The 25,569-nt window shown below is 36.2% G+C and overlaps 1 protein-coding gene and 2 long non-coding RNA genes across 3 annotated transcripts in view; 1 reads left to right on the forward strand and 2 right to left on the reverse strand.

Annotated features, from left to right (window-relative positions):
- Positions 1-9,559: 9,559 nt before the first annotated feature.
- Positions 9,560-16,639, reverse strand: LOC107562714 (uncharacterized). The gene is made up of 3 exons (XR_001606020.1): positions 16,574-16,639; positions 12,654-12,664; positions 9,560-9,571 (listed from the first exon to the last, which is right to left on the reverse strand). It is a non-coding gene; the product is annotated as an uncharacterized lncRNA (long non-coding RNA).
- LOC107562711 (BMP/retinoic acid-inducible neural-specific protein 3-like) overlaps positions 14,960-25,569 on the forward strand; it is a 78,505-nt gene continuing 67,895 nt past the window's right edge. Inside the window, exons 1-2 of the mRNA XM_016247403.1 lie at positions 14,960-15,231; positions 24,673-24,863. Coding sequence (XP_016102889.1) covers positions 14,960-15,231; positions 24,673-24,863 — 463 coding nt within the window. The remainder of the gene's footprint in view (positions 15,232-24,672; positions 24,864-25,569) is intronic.
- Positions 16,967-18,589, reverse strand: LOC107562713 (uncharacterized). Its single transcript, XR_001606019.1, has 4 exons — positions 18,539-18,589; positions 17,560-17,676; positions 17,429-17,473; positions 16,967-17,332 (listed from the first exon to the last, which is right to left on the reverse strand). It is a non-coding gene; the product is annotated as an uncharacterized lncRNA (long non-coding RNA).

The following is a 25,569-nucleotide window of genomic DNA, read 5'->3' on the forward strand; positions in this document are numbered from 1 at the left end:
TGTAATGTGGTTGTGGTGTTTTGTTTCATGTTTTCCATGTCTTTTATTTTGTAATTGTTTCATGGTCCCTGTTTGTGTCATGCTTCCCTTGCCCTCATGTATTCATGCCATTGGTTCCCCTGTTCATTGTGTCATGTTCTGATTGGTTGTCTTAGTCATGTGTCTTGTTTCCCATTGGTTTGTTCTTGTCATGTGAGCCTCTTGTTTCCTATAAGTAGCTTCATGTTCCCATTGTGCCCTCTGGTGTATTGAATGTATTTAACCCGCTGTTGGTGAGTCGAGTCTGTGTTTCTTGTTTGGATATCACCTGTAAATAAACTGCACTTGGGTTCTCACTTACGCTTGCCTTCAGTGGATGATTCGTTACATACCTGTAGTTATATGCAATTTTAGAACCTAAAAGTATCCCCCTGCCAAAAGTCTTTACAGCTCAAATAACCCTAGTGAAAAATAAATATACGAAAAATAATTTGAAATGCATTTATTTCATGCTAAATACTCTACAAAGACATCTACGTATTTATGTACTTGATAAAAATATCCTGCAATAGTACTTTTAGTATATTAAACTGGTATAGACCTACTTAAAGTCTGCTAAATTGAAACAACAAATTTTGTACTTAATGCATTTTAAATGTGTGGACGTAGTGCTGAAGTCCAACTAAAGATACACTGAAGTATATTTGATTGTTCTAAAGTGGAACTATTCCAAGTATACACTTTAGGTACACTCTTGCATTTAAAGACCGATATTATTCAAAGATCATTCAATCCTCACTAGTGACATTAAAAAACAGTTTTAGGCTTAATATTAAGTAATGTGCTTTGTGCACAAGTAGTACACCCAATAAAGTTTAATTATAATTTTTATATCAGTAAGCCTTGAGTGATATGTCAGTAAATATGACTTGAACTATATTTAATATGAAATAAATGTATTTTAAATATATTACTTTTTTTACTAGGAATACTGTGCTTTTGTAAAATGATGAGCTTATATTTCTTTTAAATACTCCAGAAATTAGCCCTGTTCTCTTCAATGTAAGGACCTCACCATAACCTCAACATTTAATTATTTATATAATATTTACAAAAAAAAAGAGAAACCCAAAGCCTTAATTTGTTACCCATCACATACCATAGCCTACATGTCCACATTAATGGATTCTGGTTGATCTACAATGCATTCCATTTTTCTGATCTACAGTCACCAATATCTGTCACGTATCGAAATCTGTGTTAGCAGCTAAAGTGCTGTTCCATGATGCATGCTTCACAGCTCCTTCGGTCATTAATGTTCATTGACCTTGATGGAATGATCCCCATGCAACAGAAAAAGCATTTATCCATAAACCCTCTGAAAGCCGAAAGTGCTACGCCCTCCACTCATTACAGAGCGAGAAGCCAAATAACCACTTTATTCCACTGGTCAGCGTAACGATTTTTCTATGCCAGCACAATTGTTGTTTTGTGTTCCAGGACAGCTAGCCAAATGCATTCACATGGTCTACTAGAAAAAACAAACAAATGTAAAATAAATCCGCCCTTCCAGACTTGCAAATGCATTCATTCACGCTATAACTACACTCTACACATTGACCGATGATATCTGAGATGCAAAGTGCTGTTGATAAACCGACCTCTCTTTGATGCTATTGCTGTTAACCCTGGAATGCCTGCGAGGGAGATGGAAGTACAGCATCACCTATCCCTCATAAATATCAGCAGCTGCATCCTCCAGAGGAATTAGCTTTCCACTGCCAGTTTTCACTTGTGGGTATATAGTGATTTGACTGGAAAGCATGAGTGGAGAGTGGATGTTATGCTTAGAGTGATCAAAACTGACCCGTTTAATCTTTCTAATCCATCTAGAGTCAATCATCTTCTCTGACTTTCATACTTTTGACGTACGTGGTGCGCCTACGGTGCACCCCGCGCTTGGTTGCGTGAGAAATGAGATCTGTGGTGATAGAACTTCTGATCACAATGGCTTTAGGCTGCTTTATAGAAACGTACCACAGAACTGACACAGAAAAGAGTTCAGGTCGACTTTCTTAATACGTAATACGGACTGTGTGAAGCTCTGCCAAATTTCATATTCCCACAGCATTGCCAATGATAGTTTGCTCGATAGAAGTATTTCACCCCTGCAGCAGCTGTGCCAACAAATGATGTCAGAATTACATTCGGTGATTTACTCCGAGCTGTACCTTGGCAAGCTGACTCCTTGGTCTCAGACGGACCGCCCACAGTCCAGTCACTGACCGTCTGATGCATATTGACACAAAAATGGGAAGCGTTGGCTGAAATGCCAGTTACAGTCTGAGAAAAACAACTCATAATTTTAGGTAGTTAAAATCAAGCGTAGCATTAGTTCTGGCAGGTCACTTTAGTCAAGCTCGCATCAGCTGATCCCCATCTACCTATGGGAATACTACACCTATCTAAGCATACATATATATAAAGTCCCTCAGTATTATCAGCAGTTTTCGCATTGCTCAATAGCTAATTACCCTCCTCCATCCCCAACTCCTCCTCTGTCAGTCGGGATTCAGCCTTCTGGTTCTCCTTAGAATCAGACTAATTCTAAAATGTGTACATAAAATTGTTGAACTTTAACAATATCTGCAATACATTTATGTTGGTTCTGTTCTTTTACCCTGGGGGGTTATTGCTGCTCTCCCTGTTCTCATCCATGCTAGGCTGTATGGATGCGCAGGGAGTTCTTGCCCAGAATAGAACCATACCGCCAATCCAAACGGTATGCTAATTGTCAATCATCTTTGACGATAGTGGTCCTGACAGAACTACAGTCAGTACTTAACAAAACCGGAGATTTTTAAACTGAATTTTATACAGTAAATCTAACATAACTCTAGATAATTGTAGGCAGAAAAGGTGTTAGTTTTTCCTTTACTACTATGACAATTTTGGAAACCAAATATTTTAGAATATAACAGCATCATTTTAGTATTATTTATATACTATCATATTTAATAATGATATTAATGAACATTAATATTATACATTTTTTAAATTATTATTGTAATTTTGTGCTATTGTGTGCTTATTTTGAGCTGTACATTTTTTCTTTTTCCATTTAAATTGAATTTTAATTTGATTATGTGCTTTTGATGTTGCCACTTTAATTTATTTTTATTTTAGGTTTATTTTTTTTTGTAATTTAGTACTTCAACTTAAGCTTATTTTATTTCAGTTAGCTTGCAAGGCAACATGTCTATTTTTATCTAAGAGTTTTGTTTTATTTATATAGTAATTATATTTCAAGCATTATAAATGGACAATAAATGGGCCATTACAATTTAGGAAGGGGTTCCCTTGCAATAGAATCATCATTCATTCAGGTCATTGTTAGTCAGAATAAAATGCAATTAGGATCAGGCTTTATGCCAATAAAAGTTTAGCTGTGGGATACCAACTGTCTCTTAACAACACTAGAGTAACACTCCATGATAAGCAATGTGACAAATGTAGTCAGCGCAGCTGCTCCAACCACTTCAGGCCACTGGAATAGCCTCATAGACTAAAGCTAGGATAATAATAACAATATCAGCTCTTATTAAAGCTCCAAATGTAAATCCACATTAGACACCATAAATGTCCTGAAACACGACCGAATCCAAAAGCGTGTATCCCCATATGGAACTGTGACACTAAAAGAGTTTGTACAACAAAAACATTTTTATACTTGCCCAGATGTTGTCTTAGATCATTAATAGGTGCACAGGGAAGTTTAGACAATAAGACTTGATAACAGAACAGGCAGGGGAGAAGTGTCTGTTGTTTCCTCTGATGATTGATTCATCAACTGATTCTCACTTTCATCTCTGAGCAATGTTGGAACTTTGTATTTCAGCAATTCTAATGTTACAGCCTCCTTAGGATAAATTGTTGTTGTATTCCTCATTTGCAAGTCGCTTTGGATAAAAGTGTCTGCTAAGTGAATAAATGCATATATAAATGATTGATGGCGCACAAGTTTCAATGCAAACGTTGGAATCAAACCCCACTGGCCTGAGCTAATGCATCACTGCCAAAAACCAGAATGGCATAGTGAATTTATATTTAATTTAATTATGTTTCTAAGTATTTACATAAATGCAATCACATTCCACTTTTCCAATCAAGTGTTGGGAAGTAACTAACAAAGTAGCATTTTTCAGTAATGGGATTGTAGCTATCACTGTTTTCTTATTTAGGATTGTTAATAGAAAGTTAAAAAGAACAATATGTATTTAAAATAGAAAACCATTATAAATATCCTTACTGTCACTTTTGATCTATTTAATTTACCATCACTAAATAAAAGTATTAATTTATTTTAAAATATATATATTTGCATATTGTGTATATGTAAACATACATACAATTTATATATTTTCCGTTTTCATTTTAGTTGCAAGTTTTAGTAATTTGATTATGTGCTTCATTAGTTTTTGTTTGTTAAATGTTTCTATGTAGATTTTTAATCATTTTTATTTCTGCTTTAATTTAAGTAATTTAGTACTTCAGCTTAAACTGATTTTGTTTCAGGTGATTTTTTATTGTAGGTTTTTAATCTAATAATTATATTTTATTATCTTGCAATTAATGAACTACTTTTTTGAAAAATAACTTATTACAGTGCATATAATTTCTTTGCCAATAATTTAACTATTTTAAATTATCAGCATCTTATGAAATAGTTTTACAGCTAAACAACACTGTGGAGTGTGGGGTTGGGATAAAATATAATTCAGATCCACTAAGTTTGAATAGAAATGCAGAATAGTTTTACTACACAGTAGTAGGCTATATTTTAAGAATAACCAAGTTTCTAAATACCACATCTGTACGTTCACGTTAACAATCACTCTGTATAGTCACTTTGGGTTTTCAGCCCTCGGTGATTCTGATTCAATCAGTGAAAGCCCAATAAATAGGGTCATGGGTCAAATTCTTTCCAGAACAATCTTTAGGGGAGGTTTTATCTGCTGCTGGAGGGTAATGGACCTTTTACGGCTCTGTGGTAGATTTATTGACTATCTGAGGACCCCGATGCCCCTGATCAGTCTCTGCACACTACATCTGTCTTCACTCATTATCACACATGCATATGGAGCTTTGCAATCACCCTGTGTCTGCCAAAGTCCATTACCCACAAACCATGTACTCTGGCTCAATCACAAGTGAGATAACAGACTATTCGCATATACACACATGATCAATGACATACGTAAGGGATAAGCTGAGCGTGCTCACACACTTAAATGTAGTGTATATCGTTTTGTGTGCATGTCAACAGAATAGCTGAAGGTCAAAAGGTGTGTTTGTATTACCGTTTCAAATCGATCCCCTCTCTTTCCTTTCATCCTTTCCTCTTTCCATCTCCTCTTCCTAGATCAAGAGTTCATATGCTACAGAGACCACTCGGACAAAAAGTAGCATTCTACAAAATAGAATAGCGCTGTTTTCAGCGATTCAAGTATGTAACAGTACACTGAAAGTAAAATCATTATGCTTGAATTGAGAGAACGAGTACACTGATGTTATGACAGTCTCTACCCAAAGACATGACTCCGGTTTATCAGTGGTTATTTAAATGTGCAAAGCTTTCTAACACATTACGTTAAATTATGGCCGTGTTATCTGGGTGTGATAAACCAACCTGCATGTTTCCATAACTGAAAAAAAGAAGATTCATTTAGAAAGTGTTAAGATACTAATTACATTTGTTACAATTAATAAACAGCTACAATTTTCTGGTTGGCTGGACACAATTTAGCATTCCTCCATCGACTGCTGTGAATTTATGATGTGGAAGTTACTGTTGCTTAAATTAAGAAGACGAGAACACATTTTCTGGAAAGAACATTGAACTCTGAAAAAATATGTAACAATTTTCATACCAATTCAATGCATTGTATGATATAAAATTTCAAGACTTTCAACAGCAGGGTCCAAAAGGATTTTTTTCCTTTTTTTTTAATTGAATGTAAATTTTAGTGTAAAGTACGGTGGCCCAGTAGTGCACAAGACAACGAAATCGCCTCAACACAACGCAAAAAAGATGCAACACAATGGAAACAAGCCACAACATAACGAAATGAGCACAACACAAAGGAAACAAGCTGCAACAAGATAAGCACAACACAACTAATTTAGCACAACAAAGGAAACAAGCCGCAACACAACAAAATTAGCACAACACAAAGGGAACATGCTGCAATACAACGAAATTAGCCCAACACAACAAAATTAGCAGAACACAACGGAAACAAGCAGCAACACAACGAAATTAGCACCACACAATGAAAACAAGCCACAACACAACTAAATTAGCACAACACAAAGGAAACAAGCTGCAACACAATGAAACTGGCACAACACAACGAAATTAGCACAACACGACGGAAACAAGCCGCATCACAGTGAAATTAGCACAACAAAAAGGAAACAAGCTGCAGCACAATGAAATTAGCACAACATAATGAAATAAGCACAACACAAAGGAAACAAGCCCCAACACAACAAAATTAGCACAACACAAAGGAAACAAGCTGCAACACAATGAAATTAGCACAACATAATGAAATTAGCACAACACAAAGGAAACAAGCTGCAACACAATGAAATTAGCGCAACACAAAGGAAACAAGCTGCAACACAATGAAATTAGTACAACATAATGAAACAACAAAAAGGAAACAAGCTGCAACACAATGAAATTAGCACAACATAATGAAATAAGCACAACACAAAGGAAACAAGCCCCAACACAACAAAATTAGCACAACACAAAGGAAACAAGCTGCAACACAATGAAATTAGCACAACATAATGAAATTAGCACAACACAAAGGAAACAAGCTGCAACACAATGAAATTAGCGCAACACAAAGGAAACAAGCTGCAACACAATGAAATTAGTACAACATAATGAAATTAGCACAACACAAAGGAAACAAGCCCCAACACAACAAAATTAGCACAACACAAAGGAAACAAGCCGCAACACAATGAAATTAGCGCAACACAACGAAATTAGCACAAGACACTGCAATTAGTGTAGAGAAAAGTGTGCTTTCACACCTGTAGAGCGATTACTTTGTTCCGAAACAAGGATTAAATTATTACAATGTTGCATTTATTCTTGGTGCGGTTCGCTTTCACACAGCAAAGTTTCAAAACGAACCAAATTTGTTAATACAAGTCACACGAGAGTAAACTGTTCTGTCATTGGTCAAAGTTCCACGGTTTATTTTCCGGGATTCCACTTAGCTGTCACAGCTGTCATCCGTCAGGATGGAACTACAACAGCTTTTTTTTTTTTTTTTTGTAGCTGTCTTATTATAATTTATCATTTTGAGCAGGAGTCCAGGATTCATCGGGAAAACATTTTTAAAATGCACCTACTAGGAAGAAGAGCAATAAGAGGGCATTATAAAATGAAAAAGTGCACTTTTTTATTTTGAATGGCGAAGACGTGCTCACCCACAGACATTCACAGGTTCATTTTGAAGTATTAGCAAAACAACAAAGCTAATGCTTTTCACGGAACTTACGTAATTACCCATCATACATTGTGATATAGCCTGGTTCGTTGGTCCTTTAGATCGGATTGCTTTCTCATTACAACCGAATCGCTCCAGAGTTCGTTTTCAATTGAGCCGAGACCACCTCGTTCAGGCGATCTCGGACCGATTGTTTTGGCGCAGATCCGGGCGCGATTACCATGTTCACATATGCCCAAACAAACCGAGCTAAGGGGGGAAACGCACCAGGTTCCGAAACAACAAGCCAGGTGTGAAAGCACCCTTAAAAACATTAAGAGCAAAAAGCTTCTTGTGATTCAATTAAAACTTCTGTTTAAACCAGTCTATGAAAGATCAGAAAGGTCAGATATTTGCTTAATTGTTTAGTAACATAAATAGTTCAGAATCTGAAATATTTATCGTTAATTTTACATCAAAATGTTATGTTTACGTTTTGGTCTACCCTGAAAAAACCTTTTAGAGTTTTTTCGACCTGATGTAACCCAAATAAATTATTTTTGTTGGTATAAATTAATGTGTTTAGATTGATTTTGCAATATTAAATACTATATTTGCCTTGAATTAAACCAGTTAATTTATAGTGGATGATACCACTTTTAGGTTACTTTTGTTTTCAGTGTAAAAGCCAGTTCACACCAAGGACAACAACTATAATGTTAAAGATTTAGTTTTAAAAATTATTCTACACCACAACTATAATGATAACAGAACAGAGGAACGATATCATTGGAATCATTTTCAGAACTTCTTTTTTTTTCCAGCTAATGAATGATAAAAACATTTGCAGCCAATCAGAAACCATATTGCTTTGAAGAGCTTGAGCATTTAAAACAGCAGATGACAAAACTGAAGCCTGTGCTTATAATAAACAGAATGTTATCATGCATTTGCGTGGATGCTGATATAATTAGCATTATAGCTATCTTTATAGTTATATTTGTTGGTGTGAACAGTCCTGTTTAAATGTTTATTTCCAGGTTTGAATCAGATTTTGAATCCCAGATTTTCATTGTTGTCGCAGACTTTTGGATCCAACTGTCTATTATACAAAATGGTTTTGAGCACGTCATGGTTTTCATGCGTTTCCCACTTAATTGACACAGTTGCCATGGTTTCATATTCAATATAGATGAGTTTTGCAGCCCAAACTATTGTGACATAAATTGTGTGCCTACAACAAGCCTGCTTTTCAATTAACAACAATTTTTCTCCTCCAGGAAGATGTTTATTATCACTATTTTTCAGGAAACTTCCAACATAGGCGTACATATTAATAAGGCAGAGATAAAACATTTAGATCACACATTTTTCCTAATGCGGTCACTCCTCCAAACACTTGAGGACCTGTGGCATATATAATCATGATTTGTGCACTTGTGGTAATTGGTTACCCATATGAGGTGACCATGGCAACGATGCTGGAATGTGTCCTGTGTGCGTTGTCCTCTGTGTGTTCAGTGTTTCTAAAGCTCATCCTCTCATTAGCAGTGAGAATGTTTTATAGGTGTGTGGGAGGTCTGTTTGCACTGGGACACGCTTTCCCCTCAATTACCAAATGAGTTTGCACAGGTTCTGGCAAGAAACTCCTGAAAACTCTGCAAGGACCTGGTAGTAAGTGTGCCAGGACGTATTTAAGGATGAGGCATGGAACTAATAGTATCAGAGCAATATGCAGATGTGTTTTTATGGAGCAGTGCTAATCTAATAAGCAGCCAGGGTAATTATCTTGAGTGCAAGTAGGTGTGTGTGTGTGTGTGTGTGTGTGTGAACGGTGTTTTTTAAAGTGTGATGAATAAACGATTACACCAGTATAAGGCTGAAATGTGTTTATGGTGATTCAACAGCTGGACAGTCCACCCAAAAATAAAAAAAAAATCTGTCATCATTTACTCTCATTTTGGTTGTTCCAAACCAGTACGAGTTTCTTTCTTCTGTTGAGCACAAAAGAAGATATTTGGAAGAATGTTGGTAACCAAACAGTTGACAGTATGACTTTAGTAGTATGGAAAAAAATACTACAGAAGTCAATGGCTACCGTCAACTGTTTGGTTACCAACATTCTTCAAAATATCTTATTTTGTGCTCAACAGAAGAAAGAAACTCATACAGGTTTGGAACAAGTGGAGGATGCATAAATTATGACAGAATTTTCATTTTTAGGCAAACTATCGCTTTAAGATATCACCGATCCTCATGTGTGCAGATCTTCGCAATTGCACAGTATAACCTAGTTGAGCTGTGGAACTTGAGTCTGGTTTTGATGGAAAAGTTGCTGTTTTTAATTATCTAGCACAGGTATAGTAAATAAGACATTGAGGAGTCTTAATTATCCATATGTTATTGTGCCTAATTCTGAAATAAACGCCAGTGATTGTGGCTGTTTGCTTTGACTCCTCGTGTGAATATTTTCCCTCTGTTGCCATTGGAGAACATCTGCTTATATTATTTTGCAGACAGTGCAACTTATTAATTCGCCATAATGTCGTAACACCTGCTGTAAAAGAAGCTTGCAGAATTTGAAAGTCACACACATGTACAGTATGTAAATTTACATACAGTAGATGTATATTAGTGCATGATATTGTTTGCTAGACCATCACACGCACGTACATAGAGAGACATTTAAAACCCCTCTGCGACAAGGTATTGTTGAAATTGCTTTCACATTAATGCTCTTTCACACCCGCATAATTGTTTCACTTATTAACTTGCCATGCTTGCATGTTTTAATTAAAAACATTTTCAGGATTTATGCCTTTTCATTTATTTATCTCCCATCATACAAAATGGTCACCTGGGGCATATTTTTTTGGTGAATTAAATGCGGTTTAATTATTTTCATGGGGTGAAATTGCTCATAAACATTAATACTTGGAGGTTTGTGGAGCTCTTGTTTCGTTGTATGCTTCTTTTTTGTTGCTTTGTCTATGACACTCACATTCTGGCAGATCGAATGCAGTAAAACAAGACAGATGCAATAACTGTGATGCAAGAATTGCAAGATAGAAATGCACTTGTTTCAAAGCTTGGCTCTCTTTATGTGAAAAAACATTACACCCCAAGGTCTCACTCTTTGGTTATTTCTTTTGAAAGTGTAGGAAATGTAGTTTGGGTCAGTTGGCCTCTGTTTAAATGTGGTGGAAACTGCTGTCCTTATGGCTATCAGCGAAGTAAAACTCAAAACAAACAATAAATGCTCAAGTGAAATCAGACAAATGTTATGAGCACCAATGCATGATGGGTTATTGGTAGTGTTTGCAAATCAAAGTATTCATATTACTATTCTTCATACTACTACAATTTCCAGGCAAAATGTTAAGTAATTAATGTCACACAAATCATGTGGCTTAATGAGAAAAGATATGGTATGCAAATGGTAGCAAATTCGGCATTAAAAAGAATAATAAAAGCTGTTTATTTGAACTTTCTATCATAGATTGTCTATAAAAAATACCTTTTGAAAAATAATTTTTAACTATATTCAAATAAAAAAAACTTTGATTCAAAATCAAAATTGTAATGATATTTTACAATCTTACTGTTTTTACTGTATTTTTGGCCAAATAAATGCAGCCTTAGTGAGCATAAGAGACTTCTTTCAACTTTTGAACGGAAGTGTACGTATCTAGTCATATAATGAATATTTTCCTCTCATATAATAAGGAATCTTAACTAAAATGATTTGCAGCAGCAGTGGTAGGAAATTCACAGTATACATTTCCGCTTACGTTTGTATTTCTGTAATGGGGCTGCAGGCACACTTGGTGGTAAGAGTAAGGTAGGAGGTGGAAATTGCGGAGTAGGTGTACCCGAGTTCAATAGGACAGCCGGACTTATGGTTATGTCAGTGCACCTGCTTCCTCTGCACTTAGGCTCAGTAAATGTCCACAGCTGGACTACACAACATGTCTTGCTTTACTTTGAATAATGGATGAGAACACAGAATACTGGAGAACCAACCTAAATCATCAACAGGTCTTCCTTGTTCATAGACTTTCTATAAAATTGACAATATTGGGTTTTTGAGAGCTTTGAGAGCCGTGTAAACAGATGTTAAATCAACTTTAAATCAGGAAGAGTTTGGAGTGGCTATGTGAATTATTTCATTTGGGCCTTGTTATATGTAAAGAGTAGAACAGCAGCCTACATTTCTGCCATATTAGGCATCTATTGGCTTTTTGCACAGCGACTGTTGCGCCACTTTTGGATAACTGCCTTTGATGGCTCAGAGGGTGATTCTGCACCTGTGGGATCTAAGTGAAATTGAGTGGTTCTCAACATGAATCATCTTCCATGGTCACACATATACAGAAAGAGTGTGAATGATAGAACTTAGATGCTTCGGAAGAATCACACACTATTCTTTAGAATTTGGTGAGGAATTATGTGATGCAAGTATGTGTTCACTGTGTTCAGTGTCCATTGTGTTTATGAATTTTTTGTTTGTTTGTTTATTTGGTGTTTTTTACACCTTACAGGAAGTACTGTAGAAGTGTCATCTGAATTGAAATGCTAAGGAATTTACTGAATTTCAATTCAAAGAAATGCATCCTGGGAAATTATAGTGTTCTACTCATTTCTAACCATTTTAAACACCTATCTATATCATCGGCCTATTGTTCTTTCTGTCTGTAAGGCCTTTAAACTTTATAATTTTCAAATGAGGCATTGTCAAGCCAACATTTTAACTTTTTTAAATTAGCTAAACAGTTAATTAAACAGTTAATTTCTTTGAATTTCAGTTCATTTTAATTCTACTTCCTAGATTACAAAACCTTCGTGTAATGGTTACAAGCTCAGGGATGAAAATATAAGAAGGTTACTGGTTTAATCCATGTAAAGTGTGACCTATAAGTCATTACCATTGTGTCCTTAAAGGGATATTTTACCCAAAAATTAAAAAATGCTGTCATCACTCACCCATGTCATTCCAAACCTGTATGACTTTCTTTTTTCTGTGGAACACAAAAGAAGATATTCTGAAGAATGCAGGTAACCACATAAGAAAGAAAGGCATACAGGTTTGGGATGACGTGAGGGTGAGTAAATAATGACTAATTTAAATTTTTAGGTGAACTATCTCTTTAAGAAATAAACTTAATCAGGTTCTTTCTGTCTGTAAGGCCTTTAAACTTTATAATTTTCAAATGAGGCATTGTCAAGCCAACATTTTAACTTTTTTAAATTAGCTAAACAGTTAATTAAACAGTTAATTTCTTTGAATTTCAGTTCATTTTAATTCTACTTCCTAGATTACAAAACCTTCGTGTAATGGTTACAAGCTCAGGGATGAAAATATAAGAAGGTTACTGGTTTAATCCATGTAAAGTGTGACCTATAAGTCATTACCATTGTGTCCTTAAAGGGATATTTTACCCAAAAATTAAAAAAGAAGATATTCTGAAGAATGCAGGTAACCACATAAGAAAGAAAGGCATACAGGTTTGGGATGACGTGAGGGTGAGTAAATAATGACTAATTTAAATTTTTAGGTGAACTATCTCTTTAAGAAAGAAACTTAATCAGGTTGTTTCAAAGGAAAGCACCAATAAGTCTACTCCTTTGGATAAAAGTGCCAAATAAATAACCATCTACTTTAAACACATTTTACACACAAGTTATATTAACAGCCACATACAACAAAGCAACAGCCTCAGCAGAGCTTCCGAGATGCTTCATAAAGTACAGTACATTAAAACCACAGAAGCTGCAGGTGCGTTATTCTACGAAAATAATGAAGTGTGATGAACAAGCATAGCAGGTTACCAAAATACTAGCAGGTGCACAGCATGAGTCATAGGCTCTTTTATAAACATTGTTAAGAACGTTGAAAAATTCAGAGCAATTTTGAGAGCAATTATGATGATATTCAAGAAGAGCTATCCCAAATTTCCTGGAGCTTTATTGTGTTGTTTCATGTAAAACCCTATGCAGATATTTAACAAATAACTTACTCATACCATATACAGCTGCAATCTCCACCTGCCAAAAATAATAAAAAATTAAATCCCTATCAAGACAGTATTAAAGTAGTTATGTGCAAAAATACATGTCTTTTGGGCAAGTTAATAGATATAAAATGTAGATAGATAGAAATAACTGCTTTTGTGTTCCATAGGGGGAAAAAGTCACTGATTTGTAACAATATGAGGATGAGTACATTTTCATTTTTAGGTGATCTAGTTCTATAAGGACAAAATCTGCAAGAAAATTACAGCCTCCTTGAGCAATTCACTGTTCTCAGGGCATGTTTATCCCTCATAATCACAAAAAGCTGCGGTATCAGCATGTCCTCAAGCCAGTTTCCTAAAACCACTACGTAATCAGTATTTGATCAATTAGATCTAAAGCCTTCAGGTGAACCTCAGGCCCTGCAATGCTGATTTCCGAACAAGTGTGCTCTGCAGAACACTCCTGTATGCAAGTGTTGTGGCCATGTGATGTGTTCTTGGTGTCCCTATTGCCCTATGCTAAATTCTAGATACTCGCAGATAGCGCCTGCCTTCTCTCCTGAGCGAGAAGGGTAAATATAAAGACACCTAAATTATGCAAGGCGCGCATGAAAATGTCAGGGCTAAATTCAGTATTTCTTCCATTGTCTCCTGGCATTTCAATGTTTTATGCATTTTATAATTAGGTAGAGGCTCCAGAGGGAATAGAGAGCAATAAGACCGTGCATTGCTATAGCTGTCTGGGGTGTCACTGTCTCAGACCCTGGCTTTTTTTGAAAGGCAAATTTCAAATGTAAAGTCAGACGAGGTATTTGAGAATAAAAGGTTGACCATACCTGTGTCCATCTAGCTGAAAGTTGGCCAGTTTCAACTGTGGCAATGATAGCATGTGATTGATTTAGCATTAGAATGTCATCTAAGCCATGCTACAAAAGTGACAAGATGGGTATGCCATAAGTCATAAGAAGATGGAGGGAAATAAGTAAATATATAAACCAATATATACTGTATATACACAGACAGACAGACAGACAGACAGACAGACAGACAGACAGATAGACAGATAGATAGATAGATAGATAGATAGATAGATAGATAGATAGATAGATAGATAGACTTTATCAAACAAACCTAATTTAGAATTGACATGCAATGGCTAAAATCACATAAACACTTTTATCACCAACATTATTTGTGCAAAGTGCATAATTAGCAAGCATAAAACATTTTGGAAGTTGCAGTCAAAAATGAGCAGAGCATTCTATGAATGATAAAGGCCTGACCAAATTTTTGATGAAGCTGTTACTCTTTTTTGTCTTATTTTGACAAATAGCATGGCATTTACCTCTCTGAGGGAGCAGTTAAAACTAGACCTGTGTAAAAATGAATGCCGTGATGAATGTGCTCTGTGTACAGATGTTGTTCATCATGTACTACTCTCCCAGGGGCAGGATGGCGTTGTGTTGGCAGAGAGCTACGGTTGTTAGATGGTTCCTCTTGATGCTCCTGTGGCACTGGGCACCTCTGGGCCCACTGAGCTGGTTTCTGGCTCTGGCTGAGCGTCTGGACCAGAAGACCTCACCGTTCTCTTCTATCTCCGGCCGGAGCAGCGGCCAGCTGGACTGGCTCCTGTCTGATAAAGGGCCCTTCCATCGCTGTCCAGAATACACCGAGTTCAAAGAACGCTTCCAACAAGGCTTCTCCACACGCTACAAAATCTACAGGTTTGTGCTGTGATGATTATATGTAACCCTGGACCACAAAACCAGTCATAAGGGTCAATTTTTTAAAATTGAGATTTATACAGATTCACGACTGGCGTACTGTTTCTTGGCTTTCTAGGGCAATAGTGATGAACATCAGCAGAACAGTTCTTTAGTCTTTTACACTACCATTCAAAAGTTTTACCATTCAAAATCTTTTTAATGTTTTTGAACATTGGAACTCTTATGCATTAACATTTATTTGATAAAAAAAATACAGTAAACATAATATTGTGAAATATTATGATTTTAAAAACTGTTTTCTTAAAAATAAGATTTTCTTTTGACAAAGAATTAGTTGCAGGGAAAGTATTTGTGTGTAAATTGCAGTGGTGCATAAATGATTCATAAATGTACAAATCAAACTTACTCAGAATCCAGACCATTTCTGACACAGATTTCCATTTTCCATTAATTGTTTTCCATTACTTCTCTGCATGTGGGGAGAGAAAATCATGCAAAACAGTGAGATTGCTCATATCAACGTTAGCTTACAGAATCAGGACGAAAACAATCAACAGAACATGGTCAAACAGGTTACATGCACTTGACTACACTCAGTTGTAGATGAAAACTTCATAAAGCTAGAAAAACTTTGTGAATGAAAGGTGTATGGATTTGGCAGCAACCAGTAGTGCTTTCTGCAGAATAGTGTGGGTACAGATTTTGTGCAGACAAACTAACCTTTCGTCAGTCATGTGACAGATCCACAGTGAGAAGTCCTGACAACAACATAGCAGTAGAAAATGAAAAAATACTGATGGTTCAGTTTTGATGAGGCATGGATCTGTTTAATCTGATGCAGCCCATGGTGTTGATATTGTTGGTGAGTGGACAGGTGCAGTCTCGTGACAGAAAAGGGCCATCGCGCATACAGCAAAGACTCCATCCTCTCTGATGCTGCCTGCAGTTACATCCAAGACAATGGAACGACACAAAGTTTACATAGTTTACATTGTCCATTTGCATTGATCCATAAATGATGATGCCCTTGCAAGGGATCCCCTTCTTAAAATATAAAGACAGCAATATCATTATTTACATGTATACTGTGGGGAAAAAAATGATGTGTAGAAAAACATACATTGCTGCTGTTCAAGAGTTTGTGGTCAGTAATATTTATTACCACTACTGCAATAATAAAATAATTATTTTATTCAACAAGGATGCATTAAATTGCTCAAAAGTGACAGAAAAGGCATTTATAATGTTATAAAAAATATTTCAAATAAATATTGTTCTTTTAAACTTTATATTCATCCAAAAATCCTGGAAAAAAATGGTTTCAACAAAATAGCAGCACATCTGTGTTCAGCACTGATAATACTACTAAAATGTTTCTTGAGCACCAAAGCAGCATATTAGAATGATTTTTGACTGTATTTTGTATTTTTGACTGCATAATAGACATCTTTCCAATTATTTTCATTTCCATTTTTTAATTACCAACCCAAAACTTTTGAATGGTAATGTAAAATTATGGCTGTCAATAAATTATTTGTTTTCATAAATGTATTCATTCAAGTATTTTTCACAGTTCGAAAACCCCTGCACCACACTACACTATCTAGTGTGGTCTCATTTTCTCTGTTCCCTGGGATTCAAACCTGTGACCTTGGCGTTGACATCGTCATGCACAGCAACACTCATCATTATTCTGAAAAGTGCAACACATCAGTAGCAACACGGTGGTGATTATTCAGCTGTTGACCTGTTTTAATTACATGCACCCGCCATCATTCATTCAGTACAGTGCACTTTAAATATTGATCGCTACACATTCATTCCACTCCATGTCAAAGACACACACACAACAGGAAGGAAAGGTGTGTTTGGTGCATTACTGTCTGTGGCTGATCTCAGATCCGCCAGGGGAGTTTGGCCTTTTTGCCTACTTCCTTTGTCCGCCGCTGGTACGTAGCCAACTCTGTCCAACTCTCTCCGCTCGCCGAATTCAGAACCCAGCATGCCTACAGCAGCTGGGCAGAGAAAGGCCCACGGAACTGTGATGGACTCAGTGAGGGGGAGACGAGCTTCTGCCAGCGCGGTTTGAAAGGCTGTCCTGCAAGCCAAAGAGTCTGTGTGGGTGTTTGGGTGTAGGCGAGTCTTCTGTATGTGCCTCACAGTTCAGAGGCATTGTGTAAACAGCATCACTGACCTCACACTGCAAAGACGGGGGCTTCAGCTGGTCACTGCATTCGCCCTTTTTGATATGATAACAGATCAGGATTTCCAGAAAGAGAAACTGGGTTGCACATCACAAGAGGAGAACACCAGCAGGCACTGTACCTTTTACTGCTTCCTTGGGCACAGCTCCCCTCTGGGGGTTAACATTGCACCAAAGGATCCCCGGCAGAGTTAATTCTATGGTCTTTAGTCATACTGCCAGCGCCGATGGGGAATTTTCTGTTGTGAATGGAGAGATATGTGCGCTTGCATTAGTTTTCTTTGTTCCGAGGCTTTAGCAGCAGTTGACATTTACATTCAGAAGTTATTCGAAATGGAAGCATCTGTGAGCTCAATAAAAGTAAATACCTGATCAAAACACAGGTATGTTTTAAAGAAAGAACTTGCATAAGTAAGGTTTTCAGTTTCAGTCATTGTAGAAATGCTTTATTACTCATTTAGCATGGTTAATTTATGGTAATACTTGACAATTATGTTCATTAACATTAGTTCATTCATTATGTATCATGAACTAACAATGAAAAATACAGCATTTCTTAGCATAGGTTCATTCTGATTTCTACATATACTAATGCATTTTGTATAAATTTAAATAAGTTGTATAAATTAGCATGAGTTCATGGGTTATGAATGAACATGAATGACTAATAAGTAATATTATGTTTAGAAATGAACATTAATTTAGATTAATGAATGGTGTAAAGTTCATAGTACCCACTGCACTAGCAAATTGAACCTGTTGTTCAATGTTACCTAATTTACTCATTTAAGCATAATTGTCCAGTATGTGGATTACTGAATATTTGGCTGTCCATGTGATGGTCATGTAAATGAGTCTACATAATTTGTTTTATAAATTATTTATATACTTTTAATTAATTATTTATATTATTTAATTTATTATAATTTATTTAATATAATTTATTTTATATAATTTTAAATTCAGTACTATCTATTTATCTGTAAAACCTTCCTTGACAAGGAAAAAATATATAAAATACCTTTTAAAGATTTGGAATAAGGAATACTACTACAAGAAACATATTTATGATGATGGAAGAACCATGACGCACTACCCTACCCATGTGGATCCTTGGGATGATGTAGTAGCTCCCATTCGTGCTATTATCTGTAGACCATCACACCAATGGTGCTGCACAAGGTGACGGCAGAGACGACCAGTGGGGAGCTGCTCCGTAGGGATTTAGTAACCTGGTAGCAGCTGGTTTCCAAAGGCAACGAGTATCTGCAAAAGAAATCAAACACGAAGATGTGTGTATATATGCTATAAGCAATTGAGACAGAATGTAATTTAATGTTTTCATGGGAAACACAAGAGATGAATTGTGTCATGCAGGTGACACTGGTCCACAATGTAGAATTAATAAGCCAAATGGATGGAAAACTCGGAGATGCTTGTGTGGAGTTATAATGGGGGAGAAGCCATACAGGGGTTTGAAAAGAATCGCTTTTGTGTTCCGTTGACTTGATGTAATTTACCACTTCAATCACTCACCAAAGGATATTTCAGAAGCATTTGATAAACATTGCCTGAGCTTCCACAGATTGAGCCAAATTTAATTCTTTATGTTTGCAGTGCAAAGTTTTTGCTGAGCAGTTTCATTTTGTTTTTGCATTGTGTAGTTCTGGGTTTTGCTGAAAGCATGATTTTTTCATTTCTTATTTGCTTAACTTTGGCAACTAATCCTTCTTTAAAAATCTATAGTTAAAGCTGCTTTCATTATACAATGCAGCCCCTGGTGGGAGGGTTTCCTAAGCTTATTTTCTAGATGATGCCCTCAAAAAAAGCAGCATGTGCCAATGTTTTAGTTCACTAAACAGAAGCCTTTGAAGTTTTGCATGAGACAGAGGGTTTAAAGAGAAAAATAAAAAAGAGAGCAAAGACAGAATGGGACATTCAGACAGATTGTGACATTTTAAGCTTTTAGCTGGATAGGTGAACAAACTGTTTAGAGTGATTCATTCACCATCTGTTGAAAACGTGGCATCTTTTCATTTCAGGTTTATTTTCAGAACACAAAAATTGTTGAGGCAGGCTTTGGAAATAGTTGTGTAAAGCCTGTTTCTGATTTGTTTTACGTCAATGATTCATCACCAAGTATAAATGCATAATGCACCTACTGTACTTTAAGACAATATTAAGTATAGTTGCCATAAAGTCTATGGGCTGTAATTATAAGTTTTCAATATGGTTCCAGATTCCACACTAAATAATGTGACCCTGGACCACAAAACCAGTCTTAAAGGGGTCATATGATGCGATTTCAAGTTGTCCTTTCTCTTTGGAGTGTTACAAGCTGATTGTGCATAGAAAAGAACCCTGAAGTTGCAAAGACTAAAGTCTCAAAACCAAAGAGATATTCTTTATCAAAGTTAAGTCTCTGCCACGCCCCCCTAAAACGGCTCGTTCTAACACACCCCCACATATCTACCTCACTATGTGGAAATATTAGCATAATGCCGCCCAAAATGTGCACGCAAAGAAAGAAGGCGTGGTTTCAGTAACCGCAGTTAGTGTTGAAGCAGCCATGTCAGGGAGATGCTGTGTGTCTCTAGGCAAAAGCAAAAGCACTTTATTTGGCCTTCCGAAAGTAGATGCATTTAGGAATCTATAAGATCACTTACAAACAGATAGTTCACTTCATTTGGACAACTTTAAAGGCGATTTATTACAATATTTTGATTTTTTTGCACCCTCAGATTCCAGATTTTCAAATAGTGGTATCTCGGCCAAATATTGTCCTGTCCTATCCTATTTATTCAGCTTTCAGATTATGTATAAATCTCAATTTCGAAAAATTACTGGTTTTGTGGTCCAGGGTCAAAAATGTGAAAATGTGCTGTTGTTACCTCAAGCAGTTATTTCTACCTGACCTGACCATAAATTACTTTCACTTGTGTAATTAATATAGTCAGGTTAATTTAGTCAATAAATAAAACTTTATTTGTTACCGCATGAAGCGTATTTTAGATTACCTGACAAAACAATTTTAACAGTGGAGTGAAAACAGAAAACAGGAAAATATCTAAATCTGAAATGCAATTTAAGAGGAAGTGAACAAGAGTAAAACACTGGACATTTCTGTAAAGGGTTTAGTAAATGTCTTAGCGTCTGCAGTTTAGAAGGGAGGCAATATATCATACTTACAGTACTTTAGTTGACAAGAACTTCCTATTTTATTTTATAGATACAAAAGTCCAGATGCTCTGGGAACAAATATTTCTCAGAATCTCTGAGAGCCTGATAGTCTGTCACTCCAATCAAATTCATGTCAGTTCTGATCTGATTTCATACTGAGGTAAAGTGTGAGGTCATTAGAGTGACCATGATGTCCATGGAATTGAATGTCCAGCCCTGCAGGCAAAGAAGTACACACACCTTGAAGGGATACAGCCTTACCATGATGTCCATGGAATTGAATGTCCAGCCCTGCAGGCAAAGAAGTACTCACACCTTGAAGGGATACAGCCTTAAAAATTCAATTCAATTCAATTCAATTCAAGTTTATTTGTATAGCGCTTTTCACAACACAAATCGTTGCAAAGCAACTTTACAGCAAATTAAGTTTATACAATATTTAGTGGTATCTTATCAGTGGTGACTGTCAGTTAATGTACATATGGCAGAAATGTAATGAAAAATCAGTTAAAGATGTAATCAAACAGACGATGAACACTATTAACAGCAATTATTATATGATGCAATCAAACTTAGCAAAATGTGGTAGTTCTGTATGTTGTTTCAGGGTTGGCATCATCTGAGGTCCTCTGAGGGGTTGGCATCATCTCTCAGGTGTTCTGGATCCAGACTGAAGAATTGTGTAAATTCTAGTTACCACGGGATGTCAATATATAGACATAATTAGAGACATAATTAGCGTAGCTGCTGTTCCAAACAAGCAAAATGTATTTGTTCACTGAAAAAAAATTACTGAAATGTTCTGTGAGGAACCCAAAAACACCCTTTTGGAACCTTTTCAGAGTGTAATTAACCTAGAAATACAAATTCTGTCATTAACTCACCAATATTGTTCTAAACCCATATGACTTTCTTTGTTCCATGGAGCAAAAGATTAATCTTTTGTTGAATATCCTGGCAATTCTTTGCATATAATGAAAGTGAATGAGAACTATGGCTACATATCTCCAATATTTCAAAGACACCGTAAAACTATCATAAAAGTGATCCATACTGCTCTATATTCCAAGTCTTCTGCAGTCATTAGATAGCTTTATGAGAGAATTTTAAGCCGTTATTCACTGAAAATCTTGACATCCATTCTCACTGGCTTGTTCATAAAAAATATGCTGATTCATGAGCTAATCAGTTTTTTAGAAACTTAATCAATCATTTGATCCCAATGGAGGATCATCAGTGAATAACAACTAAAATGTCAGCCTGTTCCTCACAAAAAGCTTCAAATGAGTTTGAATATAAAGCAAGAGCTATGTAAGTTGTTAAATTATGATTTTTTTCTCTCTCCATTTTTTATGGAGCTAGACAGTCCCAAGAATTGTTCACTTTCATTACATGGAAAAGAATCATCATGATATTCTCAAAACAGACTTCATCTTCCACAAGGAAAAAAAAAAGATGAGAATGAACAAAAAGTATGAAATTATTTTAATTTTGGGGTGAACCACCCAATATACTCTCATGGCAATTCATACATTCATTCATTTATTTTTGTTTGATCTGCTTAAGCCCCACTGAGGGTTAGGTTCAGGGCTGGACCTTCATGTTTGTTTTTTTCAAGCTAATTCATATGAATTTGCCAAAACAAAATTAGTTACACATGAGATCTGTTTGGAACTATCACTTCCACCCATCTTTAGCTTCCTCTCTTAAACCACCATTCCCAAAAACAAATCTTCACAACTGTCATCACACAGCAACTTTCATTGTGTTCTTATGACATTTAAATATATCTAAATAAAGTCTTTCTCAATATTTCATCAGCTGGAGTTTCAGGAATTTGTATTTTCTATTAAAATCGGAAGACCTAAAGGCACCAAACTAGAAAAACATCTAATTAGAGCATTTAGCACGGTGCTCCTGGTAAGTAATCAAGATTCAAGCTAATTTCAACGTAAAATCAGAGCATCTGCTACTTGACTCTGAAAATAAAAAGCTATCGGTGCACAACACAATACTTCATCCCATTAACATCATTGCTCAATTTACAGCAAAAAGGCAAAAAAAAAAAAACTTCACAAGTAATATATATTTTGTTCTAGAAAATTATTTAAGGTTCTCCTGGAGGAAATGTTTAACTGTCTCAAATTAGCGAGGAAGTGTTGTGAGACTAGTGTTATTTTTGACAGATTTTAATGTAGGCTTTTATTCATATGTAAACATTGTGAGATAGTTATAATGGTAATTAAACAAAGTTTTGCTCACTCAGTGTATTTTTGTAGGGCTATTAAGAGATGAATTTTTTTTTTTTACCTATTATCCAAATAACGTTTAATCTTAGAAAGCTATTATTATCAAAGGACACGTGAGCATAACGGTTAGCAGATCAATGAATGAGAGGGCAGCGTTACCAGAGTTGCCCATTTACCACACCTTGTTACAACACAGTAGGGCTATTGCAGACAGAAACAATACTGTACTACATCGATGTTTCCTGTCAGCTTGATTTTTGAGTGGACTTTGCTGTTCCCATGAGCATGAACGGTATATGAATGGAGCACTCATATGGGCCGCGAGCGACTGAGAGGAGCACACACACACACAGAGCGGGATAATACCATACAGTCTATGGATAATACACACACGCATAGAGCAGGATAACACACACGCCTGCACACACACACACACAAGTGAATCCTGAGCGGTGAACTAATTTTCGGCAGCCGGAATTTCTGTGCATCTCTAATTATTGGCGGCATTAGAAATGGATATTATATAATAGCTGCTTTTTTGAACATTTTAGCAATTTAAAAATATAAAAAAAAAATTTTTTACACGGCACCCCTGCTCTCGACAGACCCCGGTTGGGAAACACTGTTCTAAATAATGCCGCGAGTGGGGCTTGAGGAAGTGACGTCGCCTGCGTCTGCGCAGTGCGACCTGATGCAGCCGCTTAAGCGACACACAGGAAACAGAAATACTGCAAAATAATAATAATAATAACGAGACGAAATAACGTTATAACATTTCGTTTCGTCTCGTTTTGGTCAACGAAAATGAAGAGACATTTTAGCATAGTTTTTATTTTGTAAGCCACATTTCGTCTAGGTTTTATTCCTCAACGATATTGCATTGTACATTTAATTATCATCATCGTCACATGACCAGCATTTTCGTCTCGTCTCGTCTCGTTTTCGTCACGTGATAAAGGTTGTTGACGACTATATTTAGTCATAATTTTCGTTGACGAAAGCAACACTAGTTGTGAGGCAAGTTAAAACTCGATGCAGAAACCAGCTGAAAATACTAAAGTTACCACTTACTATTGGCTGACAAGGAATGTTAAAAACAACGAATACAAGTAGTTAAATTACGATGAGCCTATGCAATGATACCCAGGTGCGGTGGCCCCCTAGTCAGGGAGTATTAAAAAGTCGAGCGTTTTGGGTGATAGTGTCCCACTCCCCAGCAGAGTTCCAGGTGCTATCAGTTGGTGCTAAAGCCCTTTAATTAAGACCATCTATCATCATTAGCTTATGGTCGGACAGCCACTGCTTTCGTTAATTAACTCTTAGAGATTCTCACAAACCGTACTAAGCCCAATAGGCAATTCCTTTGGGTAGTGTCTTCACAGAAGCATAAGCTTTGTTCTATGTACAGAACCCCAGGAAAACAGTGACTTGGACTGTTATTGGTTTTATGAAATGCATATAGGCCTACGGTAGATAGAGAGAGTGTTCTGAATGATATATATGAAGGAATGATGTCAGAGTTACAAAAGCCGTCAAAAGTTGCATCATGTAAGCTGTATTGTGTTTATGGACCCGAATCGTGTTCGCCCCGCATTACAGTGAGATGCATCAATATTCAGCACCATGCAATATTTATGCATGCTTAGCCTTATTTTCTGCTGATATCAGCATGTTCTTTTGCTCTCGTACCTTTCGCACACATATAGATGTGCGGATTTCTGTTCTACCAATGGCCGATGAAACATAATGGGTTCTGAAATCCGCTATGTGCATTAAAGCACTTACTGTGTTTGTTTTGTCTCGCAGGGAGTTTAGTCACTGGAAAGTGAACAGCTTGGTGACAGAGAAGAGAGACTTCTTCAAAGCCACGCTGCCTTTGGCGCCTGAGTTTTTACGCAACCTCAGGCTTCTGGGGAGAAGGCCGAGCCTTCAGCAGATCCATGAAAATCTGATCAAGAAATATGGCACTCATTTCTTGGTATCGGCCACATTGGGAGGTAAGCCAATATTTCATCAGCTCTATGCTAAAGGTGAATTTGAAAAAGTTTTAACAAGAGATTTTGGTAGCATATTCTGTAAAACTTGTATATGGGTAGTTTTAATCAACATCATGATTAGAGGTCAAAATATATGTGAATGTAAAAGAGAAAGAGTTTATGTCTGGTCATCACTTCTTTTAAGTCTTTTACCTTTTTTCATCTTTTTTGCCTTTACTGGTTCATTTAAAATGGTCCTGTGGTGTGACAAATTATTTTTTAGGTGCAACTATTCCATGTACTTTCTTAATATTAGCTCATAAAAGCTAAAGGCATAATAGAAGGATGAGCAAAATTTTGTTTAAAATGTTTCATCAACTGCCCATATACAATGTATTTATATATAAGGCATGTTGTACTTCATTATATTTCTATTAAAAATTGTGAGCACAGTAATATGCAATGCAATGTATTATAATTCCTATGTAAAAGTCACATCTTAAAACACAATATATTGCATATTGTGTCTTAAATAACGTTTTAATGTATTATACTCTTTAAATGTATTTATGTATTATAGCAGCAATTTATAAGAACATACTGAGGAATACTAAAAGTCATGATAATACATTAAGTTTAGCTATTATCAGACAGTATTTTTCTCTTCTCCCTCTGGCACCCACATAATAAGTAGGGCAGCACGTCCCAGTGGTGGATTCAAACCTTT

The sequence above is a fragment of the Sinocyclocheilus grahami genome, unplaced genomic scaffold (assembly GCF_001515645.1).
Source record: "Sinocyclocheilus grahami isolate Dianchi unplaced genomic scaffold, SAMN03320097.WGS_v1.1 scaffold834.1, whole genome shotgun sequence".
NCBI lineage: Eukaryota > Metazoa > Chordata > Actinopteri > Cypriniformes > Cyprinidae > Sinocyclocheilus > Sinocyclocheilus grahami.